The sequence below is a fragment of the Anabrus simplex genome, chromosome 6 (genome assembly GCF_040414725.1).
Source record: "Anabrus simplex isolate iqAnaSimp1 chromosome 6, ASM4041472v1, whole genome shotgun sequence".
Classification (NCBI taxonomy): Eukaryota; Metazoa; Arthropoda; class Insecta; order Orthoptera; family Tettigoniidae; genus Anabrus; species Anabrus simplex.
This window is the reverse complement of record NC_090270.1, coordinates 12,884,269-12,898,446: the sequence shown is the minus strand read 5'-3', so window position 1 is coordinate 12,898,446 and position 14,178 is coordinate 12,884,269. Positions and strand designations below refer to the sequence as shown.

At 38.7% G+C, this 14,178-nt stretch overlaps 2 protein-coding genes across 3 annotated transcripts in view; one reads left to right on the top strand and one right to left on the bottom strand.

The window, feature by feature from the left end:
- TyrRS-m (Tyrosine--tRNA ligase, mitochondrial) overlaps window positions 1-1,383 on the bottom strand; it is a 230,836-nt gene extending 229,453 nt beyond the window's left edge. Inside the window, exons 1-2 of the mRNA XM_067149634.2 lie at window positions 879-1,383; window positions 642-789 (exon numbers count right to left, since the gene is read on the bottom strand). Of these exons, the coding sequence (XP_067005735.1) occupies window positions 642-789; window positions 879-1,099 (369 nt within the window). The 5' untranslated portion in view covers window positions 1,100-1,383. The remainder of the gene's footprint in view (window positions 1-641; window positions 790-878) is intronic.
- Window positions 1,384-1,592: 209 nt separating this feature from the next.
- eRF3 (eukaryotic translation release factor 3) overlaps window positions 1,593-14,178 on the top strand; it is a 191,573-nt gene continuing 178,987 nt past the window's right edge. Inside the window, exons 1-2 of one of the 2 annotated variants that reach the window (XM_067149636.2) lie at window positions 1,593-1,917; window positions 2,604-2,876. In XM_067149636.2, the coding sequence (XP_067005737.1) occupies window positions 1,707-1,917; window positions 2,604-2,876 (484 nt within the window). In that variant the 5' untranslated portion in view covers window positions 1,593-1,706. Of the gene's footprint in view, window positions 1,918-2,594; window positions 2,877-14,178 lie in introns of both variants that reach the window. The other variant, XM_067149635.2, reaches the window with a different exon arrangement.

The following is a 14,178-nucleotide window of genomic DNA, read 5'->3' as shown; positions in this document are numbered from 1 at the left end:
GTCACAGATTCAATTACAAATAGTGAAATACACATTTCCGGCAGTGACTTCTAAATGTATCCCAAAGCAAACAATTCACCTCTTCTCTTAAAATTTAAAAGGTAGGCCCGTTTGAAAAGTACCCACATAGTGTACCTTCCACAGTTTCAACAACACAATATTAAGGTTAACTAATACCGTAATGTTATTTGCTTCACATCTCACTAACTACTTTAACGGTTTTTCGGAGATGCAGAGGTGCCGGAATTTTTTCCCACAGGAGTTCTTTTACGTGCCAGTAAATCTACAGACACGAGGCTGATGTAATATTAAGGTAAGTTATCCAATATTGACATGTAAGAAAAGTCTCTTTTCTCTTGTAAGAATGTCCTCCTTTTCAAAGTATTTACTTGGTTGCCTTATCAACAATGACTTACTTACTGCCATTTTATGAATTGTGAAGACTTACTGCCCAATAAACAACAGCAGTCCTTCAAAATACTCAAGTAATTGAGGTTATGATGACAAGTTTCCAACCTCAAATGAATCAAATTTAACAAATAAGCCACGCAATAAATTAGTTCAACTACTTAAGGGCATGTGTTTATTATACTGAGGACTAATAAAATAATATATATGGTATATATTTACATTACACTTACCAAAGCAATGACATTATGTCCAGCCTTTTGCCAGTGTATCAAGCTTATCAGAACAAGAAGATTCCCAATATGCAAGCTGTCAGCTGTTGGATCAAATCCAGCATACACAGTCTGCGGTGCTGCGTTGAGTAAATCTACTATTTGCTGGCTTAACATAAAATCCAAACAAATCAACGTCAAAGATGATACTTCGAAAAAAAAAGTAACACTGCCCATTTAACTACAGAATGAACTTACTTCGAATATGCGGGAAATATATCTTGATAGAGTCCTCTTTCGCTCAGTTTCAAAGTATTTCTGTTCGCATATTGTCTCACAGATATCACTCCGATGGTCTTATTTAAATTAAATACATTTCTATAGATCATTTTAAGTAATACTTTCAAGGGCGTACCGACCATTTTACTCACTATCAAAACAGGAACCAGAAGATAATTAAAGGCATAAAAGCACAGCATATGTGAATATAAAAAAAGATAAAATAGTGCTTTCAGGCAGAGAGAAACAAATTATAGGTTAAGCCAGGCAGCATTATAGGTAAAGTAGGTAGCAAATATCATAATCCTCGCCATCTCTCACATGTGGTACATGATCGGCAATTGTTCATACAACTGCAATTGCATAAGGAACTCTCCATGGTCTAACATTTCTGAAACTTGATGTATTATTGATTGATAACAATACAAAAATATAAAAATTAATTTCACGTCAGAAATAAAGTTCATAGTACTATAAGTTACGTAATTGGGAATGACATTAAGATTAATTCTCTATGTGGATGTAAACAAACTGAGTACTGAAATCATAATGCCCTCAATCTAAATATGTTGGTAGTTTACGTTTATAGAATCAGATATATACTGTATATATTTTTTTAAATGTTGTAAGATGTATTTATATCCCTATTAGTGCATGTATATACCCTCGGTTAAATAAGGCCTGAGTCCTGTTCTGCCATTATCTTCCGGTTAAGGAGGAGAACACACGCGGATATTTGAGAGAAGGGAATTGTGTAATTATTTTTTCGTGTTATCTACTTTTGGACAATATTAATTACAATTAAAAATGGCAAACAATGGAGCTCCCGACTCTTGGGAACAGCAGGTAGATACTGGCGCAGGTGATTCTGCCGAATCCTCCGATCTGTCGGGAAAATTTTCCACGTTGAACGTGAACGCAGCCGAATTTGTGCCTTCATTCTTACCCCGACAACCTGAACCCCTCCCGAAGACAGAATCCCCCGAATCCACAGACGGTCAGATTCCTGTTACGAATGGTAAGATTTCTCATCTGTTTAAACAGTATAATTGCTGGACTATTTAAAAATCTGTGACCCAACTGTTGGAATAGTTCATAAATGTAGGTTAGATTAGCCTCAATCGTGTGACACACTTTGACAGTTTTCGTTCAGAGTAGCGAATGCTGTGTACTACCCAATTTTTATTTATTGCGAATAATTTACTAAATGCCTGCATGCGCTTTTCCCATTTTTGGAGCGGTCGTAGGTGTACATTGTCATAAAAGACATTATTTCCTTTTATATTGATGGGCTGATATTGTAGCAAAATTTCAACAAAGCATATTGATTTGGATCTTTATTTCACTATGAATATTAACGAGATATTTTATTCAGTATCGTAAAAATAATTTGTTGTAAAGCTTTTTCATTTTTTATAGTGGAAGAAAACAAGTATGCAGGTTCAGATCTAAGTTAGGTCAGGTTTTTCAAGACTGTTATGCCTCTTCACTTCTTATGTTGCTCTTTATATTGTATGAAGTTGCTTGTGCTTATGAAGTGTATAGATGTTACTTTTCACTACCTAAAACGATAGTTTTGTTTTTTATGTGTTTAGTGAATAAATAGTAGGCCTATACAGGTTAACATGGTCTATTACATTTGACTTGAACCTTTTGAATACCTGTTTGAGACTAATTCAGTGGTATTTATTGAAGGTGGGGCAGTTGCAGATGAGCAGGTGCTGGCCCAGAACCTGGAAGTGGAAGAACCTCCTGGAGAAGGTGCACCTCCACCTCCAGCTGACAGTTGGGAGGAAGCTGCAGACGATGGTGACCCACTTTTAACTCCTGAAAATGAACCCGAGGGAGAGGATGAGGATGACGATGATGTGGAGTTAGAAGAAGCTGTGATTAAACCCAAGAAGAGACCTATTAGTAAAGCTGAGGAAACTAAGAGCAAGAAAGAACATGTAAATGTTGTTTTCATAGGACATGTTGGTATGTATTGCCATAGCCTGTTCGTTTCACATCCTGTGAGGGTATCATAAGGTGATTTACTTCATTGAAAAAGAGGACAGAAAGCTTCAAAATGGAGAGTATTTAGGGTTAGATTATGCTTGGAATTATGTCTGTTGTATGGCAAGATATTTGTAGTAGGCTACAAGTTACTAATAACGATTTTACAGTTAGCTGCACATTCAAGCCGAAGAAGCTATAAATATTGGTTGAATTTCATCCTGTTGCAGATAATAAGCATTTAGGGCAGTCACCCAGGTGGCAATTCCCCTATAGTAGTTCACCTGGTCTTTTCTTAAATGATTTCAAAGAAATTGGAAATATATCAAACATCTCCCTTGGTAAATTATCCAGTCTCTAATTTCTCTTCTTATAAAGTATTTGCCCCAATTTGTCTTCCTGAATTACAAACGTATCTTCTTGTTTTGATCTTTTGTACTTTTAAAAATTTATTGTAACTTGGGTTTAGTCTGTAGGTATTAGGGAGTCACACAAGAAAATTTCCTCAAATTATACTGAACCATCAATAACCCTTTCACAGATTGTCAAAACCTACTTGTCATCAGTCCATTGCATTGAAGTTAAAGTAGGCTACGCTTTCTACATATGTATTATGCCCTGGTGTATGGTACAGAAATATTTTGACAGTTTTAACAACTCTGAATGGTATTCAGTTAACTGACTAGCACTGAAATATCTAGCTCATTTATTTTTTATTTTTATAAAATGACTGAAGTTAGAATCATTATTATTCTCAGACAGTTTTTTAAAATTGCAAAAGTGATTGAATAATTTAATTGTGCACTATCAGTTTCCTTGCAAATATTCAATACCTTTGTCAACATCGCTAAAATCCATATTATTTTTTTCTTTTACTTATTCTTTCTTTTTTAGAGACATCCTCTTAAAACAAATTTGGCCATATGGTTATGGGCGCGCAGCTTTGAGCTTGCATTCGGGAGATAGTGGGTTCGAAACCCACTGTGGGCAGCTCAGAAGATGTTTTTCCGTTGTTTTCCATTTTCGCATTAGGCAAATGCTGGGGCTGTACCTTATTTAAGGGCATGGTCGCTTCCTTCCCATTCCTAGTACTTCTCCCATTTTTGCCATAAGACCTATGTGTGTCAGTGCCAATTAATTATATAAAAAATAAAGAATTCATCAAACATTTGAATCCGCATTTTCAAGTATTCATAGAATACTAAAACTTCTGTACCCGGTAGGCGAAAGTTAGATGTCCAGCATGGCTTAGCTTGGAGAAGAAGTCACATAACACATGACAGCATCTGGATTGTTAGGTCTGGCTAGTGGGGGCAAGCAAAGGGGGTCTGGACGCATAAAATAAGCCCCCACAGGCCTGTAGAATCCGACAACACAATACCATTGGTCTTGTTATACTCCTCACTGCTTTACTTCTAAATTGACATTTTGGCTCTCTCTGGTGGTTATGCGCAGAAACATAAATCCAACCAATCCCAGGCTGCCATTCATATCGATTTATGTTGACATAGTGTGATCTCAGAACCTAGTTGCCAACTCTTAATATTTACATTCACCACGTGATTAATCTATCTCACTCAGCGTGTGTGGTATTCGGTGCGGTTCACGATCTTTTGCATTTTTCTTCAGTAATTAGTGCTTTTTATATTAGTCTTTATCTCTCTAGTATAGTATAGCGTAGCATATGTTAGCACAATTCAGGTTCAATAGTTCAGTGTATAAAAATAGCTGTAGTTTTATGTCCGTGTAGTGGTTAGTGTACTTAGTTCGTGCGTGCTTAGCCTGTCTCAGTGTAGCTTGGGAAAGACAAGTGGCAAGAAAGTGACTCTGATATCAGTGTACCGGTAGTGTTCCCTTTGTTGGCCATAACCTCCTTCCTGTGCCAGCCATTAGCCGTGAGTGATGTGTTTTTCCCTCATTCTCTTTTATTCTAATAATGTATTCTTATTTTTGTGTCGGATGTTATTAGTAGGTGTAGTTTTTGTGAATTTGCTTTCAATCCTAATTTATTAACTTTTCTGAGTATGGTATTACATTTTACGAGGGCTGTTTACTGCGATCTTATTGCATAAGCTCTTCTTCTGGCAGTAAGGCGATGCTCATTCATTTTGCGAAACTTCAGTTTAGAAGTAAAGCCGTGCAGAGTATACAGTACACGCATACAACCTGAACATGAACAAAGTTTGCTCTTTTAGAGTTATTGTATTAAATATAGTTACAGCCTATTGCGCTGTGAGTTTCTCAAGATTGTTCCCACTGGTGTCAGGCATATTTCATAGTAATATGGGAAAAGTTTCTGGTAATTCAGAATGAGCATAGGTACATGCCAACATGGTGAACTGAGCTGGAAGCTAGGTGACATGTCCTACTTCTTAAGAATTCCGGTTTCGTCTGGAAACAACTGGGGAGAAAGATTCCAGCACTAGAAAACAAGGTTTCAGTGCAAAACTACTAGGGCCGAAAGGGATAAGTAAGAATACTTGTACAGGTGAGATGGTAGGATCTCTCCTTTCTACTGCTTGAGGTATCGCTGCATAATTTTTATGTTTTTCCTCGTTCCTAAGTATGCCCACCGGCTATGGGAGTGCCAGTGAATTGTTCATTCAGACCCTTCTCTTTTGCCATGAAAAAAAATGAAATGGCATATGGCTTTTAGTGCCGGGAGTGTCCGAAGACATGTTCGGCTCGCCATTGCAGGTCTTTTGATTTGACGCTCGTAGGCGACCTGCGCCTTATGATGAGTATGATATGATGATGAAGACGACACATATGCCCAGGCGGGTGCCGACGAAATTAACCAATGTTGCCATTAATGCTTTCACGGCCCATACTTGTAGACAGTGTCTAGTGTGGGTAAGAGCTCGAGTATCTTGGAACATGACATCATGACCCGACGATAGCATGTTCCAAGATGCTCGAGCTCTTACCCACACTACAGGTCCAGGATTATACGGGAAGCTGTGGAAATACATAGAAATCCTAACAATTTCAACAGGGACACCGGCTATCAATTAAGTAAGACCTGGTTGCCAGCCATTAAGAATTTACGTAGGTAGTTCCCTTGCCTGCCCCTTCACTATTGTTATTTCGTCTTGGTGTTTTTTCCAAATTCGTACAGTCCTCGTCGCCAGATGTTTCATTCCAGGCTTATTCTATGTTTTACACCTGTCATATGTTAAGCAAACAAGTTATGTGAACTGCTTAGTCTGATTGTGTTAGTTCGGTCAGCTTCCGCTTCGAACGCTAGCGTTGTGCCACGTCCTGGGAGCCATCTGGTGGTAAATGAACGTACCATTTCCACTTCTACTTCTATTATAACATTCCAAATTCAAAAGTGTCATTATTTAAGAAGCCGTTCTCGTGGACAGTCGAGAATTCGTCTGAGGACGCATAGCGCAGTTTTCTTCGAAACGTTAAGAATTTCACCTTTTTTTCTTGACATGGCACAAGCCCAAAAGCCTATACAATATCATGTCTAGAAATTAACCAATGATGGTTAAAATTCCCGACACTGCCGGGAATCGAACCCGGGACCCCTGTGACCAAAGGCCAACACACTAACCATTTAGCCATGGAGCTGGACTCTTTTGCCATTATTATTATTATTATTATTATTATTATTATTATTATTATTATTATTATTATTACTATTATTATTTTCAAACTCCAGTTTCCCAATTGTACTGTACAAGCACTTGCCATCCTCTTACATCTTCTGTTTCAGGACATCCTCCCATCTGAGACCTGTCTTCTCCACATCTGATTTTACTCTCTCTCTTTGGTCTTTGTTCTTGGACAGTAAGTCAAATTATTTTTTGGTCGGTCTTTTACTATTTACTGTCATAACGGGCCCACACCATAAAAGTCTGTGCTTCTTTATTACTCTGAAATATGCTGCAGTCATCTTTTAGTAGAATACCTGTCTCTGGTACGAAATAGGTGTTGTAGAGGGTTGTTTTTGCTTTTCGTGGTATTTTGCACTTTCAGATTGATTGTTAAAGTTTGATGCTTTCTTTGTCCTGAATATTTCTCGTTTAACTGCACTGTCTTTCGAGAATGTGCTTCCAAGGCAAGACCTTGGGCCAGTTCGAGAGTATGTCTGGGCAACGATGGGGGCACTGTGAGGCACATGCGTGTAGTATGCAGTAACATGATAATGGTGATAATAATTGCACTTTAATTCTGACATATTAAAATAATTGTATTTTCACTCCTGCCGTTCTTAGGCTAATATGTGCACTTTCAGGATACAGCACTGCCACATTATGACACTTTCAAGCTTCACGGTTTCAATTTCTTCTCAGAATGTGGCAGACCTGATGTGATCTCGATCAGGGACAAAAGGCCAATAAGATCACTGTATTTCGCAAGCAGAAATGGCACGGCAGTGTATTCGGCTACAAATGGATTCGTAGAAACTTGAGTATGTTATGAAATGTGGTGGCCATGATCGTTACGGCGTCAAGTCTTACACCGTTGTTAGCCGGTTCGAGTCCTGTTGCTCAAAAAAAAAAAAAAAGTCACCATCAGAATGTTGGCCAGCAGTGTAGGAGATTGCAAGTCAAGAGCCTGGATTCAATTCCGAAACTCTCCATGGTGCTTGTATTCGACAGCAGTAGGCTATGTGCCGGCACTGGGTTTCACCCTCTCCCTTCCTGCTATCACATATGACATTCAATTCATCTCATTAACTCCTCTGATGAGGTTGACATCATGAAGGGCATCCGGTCATTAAAAGAAAAACCGCCAGGACAGATTCATCTCGCCTCATACCGGAGCCCATAGAGAAACGGGACAAGGGTTGGGCAAAAAAACATTTCATCTCGTTAACCCTTTGGCCTACCATTACTTGTGAAAGGAAATATTCCCTTGTTGTTGTTTGAGTCATCAGTCCATACACTGGTGTGATGCAGCTCTCCATGCCATCCTATCCTGTGCTAACCTTTTCATTTCTACGTAACTATTGCATCTTACGTCTGCTCTAATCTACTTGTCATATTCATACCTTGGTCTACCCCTACCGTTCTTACCACCTACACTTCCTTCAAAAACCAACTGAACAAGTCCTGGGTGTCTTAAGATGTGTCCTATCATTCTATCTCTTCTTCTCGTCAAATTTAGCCAAATCGATCTCCTCTCACCAATTCGATTCAGTATCTCCTCATTCGTGATTCGATCTATCCATCTCACCTTCAGCATTCTTCTGTAACACCACATTTCAAAAGCTTCTATTCTCTTTCTTCCTGAGCTAGTTATCGTCCATGTTTCACTTCCATGCAATGCCACGCTTCACACGAAAGTCTTCAAAAACATCTTTTTAATTCCGATATCAATGTTTGAAGTGAGCAAATTTCTTTTCTTTAGAAAGCTCTTCCTTGCTTGTGCTAGTCTGCATTTTATGTCCTCCTTACTTCTGCCATCATTAGTTATTTTACTACCCAAGTAACAATATTCATCTACTTCCTTTAAGACTTCATTTCCTAATCTAATATTTCTTGCATCACCTGCCTTCATTCGACTGCCCTCCATTACTTTTGTTTTCGACTTATTTATTTTCATCTTGTACTCCTTACCCAACACTTCATCCATACCATTCAGCAACTTCTCGAGATCTTCTGCAGTCTCAGATAAAATAACAATATCATCGGCAAATCTCAAGGTTTTGATTTCCTCCCCTTGGACTGTGATTCCCTTTCCAAATTTCTCTTTGATTTCCTTTACTGCCTGTTCTATGTAAACATTGAAAAGGAGAGGGGACAAACTGCAGCCTTGCCTCACTCCTTTCTGGATTGCTGCTTCTTTTTCAAAGCCTTTGATTCTTATCACTGCAGACTGATTTTTATACAGATTGTAGATAATTCTTCGTTCTCGGTATCTGATCCCTATCATCTTCAGAATACATACCATTTATTTTTTTCAGTCACTTTAACATAATTTTGACTAATCACATACATAAGAATAAGAATACACATAGCAAAGTGAGCTTTTAGCTCGTCTATAGTAACAGGAAACCAATGTGTTTTTTTTATGAATATTACTGGTGTCAAGGAAAGCAGATAAATTAGCAAGATATGTAGAGGCATAGGCATTGGTTCTCTTTGTAACGTGATCCGAGATCTGTGGGTTTAGAAATTATTCATTCACTACATCCATTTCTTTTGAATTATCCTCCAACCTCCTCCTTGCTATATTTTAGAAACTGGTTTGCATGTTACAGAAACATTCTTATTGTCAACAAGATCCCAGTTCCAAATATAATTACTAGAGTTATAATGTGCTCTTGTTGCATTCTGGTTTTGTTCCATATTTTCGATAGGCACTATTACCTCGGAACTCAAATCGGAATCGCTTTCATCACTGTCAGTTGAAGAAGAAGAATTTTCACTCAATCATTTCCACTTTTTACATCACTATTTTTTAAAGCCAGTTATGAATAGCCTCATCCATGCGGCGCCTGGATGCCGCAATAATTGTGTACAACTAGCAGCAGACTGAGATGCTTTTCATGTTCCTTATTTCAGCTGCTATTTACAGAGAGAAAATATGTTCAGGTATCATCTGACATCAATCAGGTAGGCTGCAAAACAAACTGAATAAATCTCTCTGACTAGCTAACCGCGATAATGTTCCATGCACCAGGATGGAAGTGTCCGACAAAGTATGTTACCACCTTACAATCGCAGGGCGGAAGGTTCCGTCAAAGTATTGCAATGGGTTAATGCCTCTGATGAGGTCGATGTCAGAAATGGCATCTGGTTATAAAAACTCGCTGGTATGATTAATCTTGCTTCATAGCCGACCCCACAGAGAAATGGGACGAGGGTTGAACATACATGGGATACAATAAAATGCATTCAATCTTTTTTTGCAAAATAGTCTGATTTTGTTACTTTCAAAAATAATATAACTCTCATACTCCAATTTTTTAGTTGAATTTTGAAGGAGCAAACATGTGAGATATATATGTGAGTTAATATGCTAGAAAGGCAAGACAAATACTGTTACTGAAACATTGGGAATTCTAGAAATGGTATGCCAAGCAAGTCCTTCAGAGCAGACAGCAAGGAAATTATTGTTTGAAAGTCAAAAAGATTTTAGAAAACCAAGTGTGCCTGCGCAGTTTTGGTCACACAGCTGTTAGTTTACATCTGGGAAATAGTGGGTTCGAACACCACTGTCGGTAGCTCTGAAGATTGTTTTCTGTAGTTTCCCATTTTCACACCAGGCAATTGCTGGGGCTGTACCTCAATTTAGACCATGGTCGTTTCGTACCCTTTTGTATCCCATCATCACCATAAGAGCTGTGTGTGTGAGACATAAGACAAATTTTAAAAAAGAATCTTATGGTAGCATATTACTAACAAGGGTGCATGTTCAGTAGTGAAAAAAGAAAATGGATGTATAAATGACATGAAACGATACCTGAACTAGCAGAGAGGAGAGATCAGTCTTTTATGCTTGCCAGGGACCCACAAACTAACCCCTAGAAGGGTTCTTGCTGATAATCGAAACACAAAACTGAAACTAGACACTACACCTTTAAAAGAGATATATTGGTCCACCTTTTTAATAATTTAATAGAGCACACAATTTGTGTATATAAAGCGATTGCATGTCATTTAAGCATAAGTCTATTATAGGCCTGTTTCGCATAGAGCATTCCACAACATGGTAACGCCACAAACCTACTACGCTGGCGTAGCAGGGGGAGAGGTGATACTCCTACGTGGCGTGTACCAGGTGGCGGATAGGGGGGTCCTAACTGGCTTGCCGGCAGACTTGAGGGAAATAAAATACCTCTCGCGGACCAAACTCACACCCCCTGTGGGTGGGGGACTCGGACGAATAATTAACCCATGTATCCCCTGCCTGTCGTAAGGGGCGACCAAGGGATGATCTAATTAGAACCATTAGACTACCTGTAATTAGTACCATCACGCAGGGAACACCATGGGTCACATTTACTTGTGCGTAGTACCACTATGTTAGGTACGAAATAGGTTTGTGATTATTAGCGACAGTGTGTGAATCAGGAGGTGGGTCCTACAGTACCTGTGATTCGTACTCCTATACGAGTGACACCATGGGATTAGCGACACAATGGTTCTGCCTTACCTATGCTCAGTTCCCACTATGTGAGGAATTCCACGGGATAGTACAAGTCCCTGTGGTTAGTCCACTTATGTGAGGAGCGCCAAAGGTTTGCGTTGCCTGTAAATAGCGCTGCAATGCGCGAAACACCATTGGTTGGTTCTACATGTGCGCATCACACTACCTGTGAATAGTACCATAATGTGTGTAATACCGCGAGTCTCTGCTACTTTTGATTAGTACTGCAACATTACACATGGCATGGTTCTACTTTCCTAGCGATCAATACCATTATGAGGGGCCGATGATCTGGATTTTGGACCCGTTTCGACTACAAGCGTAATCGATTCAGCATCGTGCTATACAAGCAATCCCTGGTCAGTAATACTATTGTTTTGTGCCAGCTTCTGTGCATGTGAGGCACTGTGGGTCGGTTCCACTGATCGTTTTAAATTCACACAGAATCTTTAAGAATCTGGCTTTGATTTTTTTTCTAGAGTGTGTAGGTCATTCTTTGTTAGCTTATCCCAAATGATTTCCAGTTCATAATTCACAATCTTGTTAATGTATGTAGGACATATTTTGTTTCTTTCGAGGACATTCTCGGCTACAGTTGACAGCATGTCATAGTTTAAAATCCAATTCAAAAAAGATGTGTTTTTCGAGTCATCAGTCCATAGATTGGTTTCATGCAGAACTCCATGCCACCCTATCATCATCATAATTGTCCCACTCCAGTCACCCGGGTGTTGTTAACAAGCCTCCTCCGCTCCTTCCTGTCCTTCCACTTTTCCTGTTCCATTACTTCCGCCACATCCAATCCAGCTTGTCTAATGTCCTTCCAAATCTGATCCATCCACCTTCTTCTCGGTCTTCCAACTGGTCTCTTTCCCTTAACTTCTCTTCAATTCCCTTCTTGCTACCCATTCCTTTCCGATTCTTTTTACATGTCTGAACCATCTCAGTCTTGCTTTCTGTATCTTCTGTACTAACGGTTCTATATTTGGCTCTTCTCTGATTTTAATATTTTGAATTCTGTCTCTTCTTGTCTTTTTAAGTGATGTTTAAAAAAAATTCATTTCTACTGCTTGGATCTTGTCTCTTATTAGTTACCAGCGTTTCTAGTCCGTACGTTACAAGTGGTATGAAATACTGTTTATATAATGTTAATTTCGTTCTCTTGGGTACTTTGTCATCCCTTAAAAGCTCTCTGACTTGATGATAAAATGTTGTACCTTTTACTTAGTCTGTTATTAATTTCTGGGTTGATTTCATTACTTCCAATAATAATGCTACCCACATGTGTAAACTGTTCTACATTCTCTAACCGTTGGCTTCTCTTTTCCACAGTGCATAACTACAGTTTTCTTTTTATTAATTACCATTCCAAACTCCTTCAGATTTTCATTCCAAATATCCAGTCTCCTTTGTACTTCCTTTTCTCCCTTTCCCCAAATCACATCATCTGCAAATACCCTATCCTGTGCTAATGTTTTAATTTCTACATTACTCCTGCATTTTACATCTGCTCTAATCTGCTTGTCATGTTCAAACCTTGGTCTACCCCTACCGTTCTTACTGCCTACACTTCTCTCAAAAACCAACTGAACAAGTCCTGGGCATCTTAGGATGTGTCCTATCATTCTATCTCTTCTTCTGGTCAAATTTAGCCAAATCGATTTCTTCTCACTCTGCCCACAGATGTGTGACAAAATTATAACAGTTGAAATATCAAAGAAGGTTCAACCTTTTCAATACAAAACGTGTTGTATAAGAAGTTCACAACATAATATTTATTGAATAATTAGGACCGGTTTCGACGCTCACTGCGTCATCATCAGCTACAAAGATCAACAAATAGGCAAAGTACATGTCATGAATGATTTACATTAATAACTCTTGTATGGCTGAATACAAATGGTAAACTGCTTTGTCATAAAAGCTAAGAGAAACTTGAGTAAAATATGATAATGTGATGTGACACATAAAACATAGTGGTTTGATGGGTAAAAATTATGCATAAAATTGAACTGATGCTATGAACATGAGAGTCTGAATATGGTGATAAAACTATGTGGTAAAATAAAATGGTAAAATTGTCCACTCTTCTGTTGTTCACTTCAGGCACATAAGTCCAGGTCCGTGTTATATAGTCAAACCAATAAAAAGATTTTTGTCGAGGCCGGGACACCTGATGTTGGGCGATTGAATAAGGTTGCACTTCGAATTAGTCTCAGCTCAACAGGGTAGTGAATCTTTAAGAGAGGAAAGAAAAACTAAGTTAGTGAAATGGAAGTCTAAATCGAGTCGCGGTCAAGGGTGATAGAATATGAGACTCACCTTGTTTGGCGTGCTGAGTGTGTGGTGTAAGAAGAGTTCTGGACTAGTGAGAAGGTGTGACTGAGTAGCGAAGTTAGAGTGAGAGGGGGGGGGGGGAGGGGAAGTGGAGAGGAGAGGGGTAGGGAGGCGGAGTTTAAGGTGGGTCAGGAGGGCGGAGTGGCAGTGGTGTGGGACGTAAAAGAGTACTGTGGAGAGCGTGAAAGATCGATTTTTCTCTCGTGGTTTTTATACCTCTAAAGACTTCTATTAGGTAGTCGAAAAGAATGCTGGATTTTTCTGAGATTTCGTTAAGATTTAAGTTAGGGTTAAAAAATTGGTCTAGGTGAATAAAACAGTTCTCCGTAACGTCGAGTAAAGGGCCTTTATTTATGTTTTTGAGAATTTCTAGGTCTTGTTCTATGGTGGTAAAATTATGCTTTAAGTCATGTATATGTTGGCCTATTGCGGAAAATCCATTATATCTGATGGCATTAACGTGTTCTAAGTATCTAACTTTGAAGCTGCGCCCGGTCTGTCCGACATATGAGGAAAGACAGTTATTGCATTGAAAACGGTAAACACCTGACATTGCATAAGTGTCAGACTTGTTAACTGATTTGGAATTGTGAACTATATCTATGTTTCTATTGCTGGTTCTGTAAGAAATTTTAATATTATGTTTCTTGAAAATATTCGTTACACTGTGTATATTTTCATTAAAGGTGAAGGTGGCGAATAGGGCAGGGTTATGTCTTTCTTTGGTTAATGTTGACTTCAGTCTATGTTTACATTTGTTAATGATGCGTTCTATGAATGAGGCATTATAACCGTTAAATTTAGCAATGGCCCGAATGGTGTTCAATTCCTTCTTTAG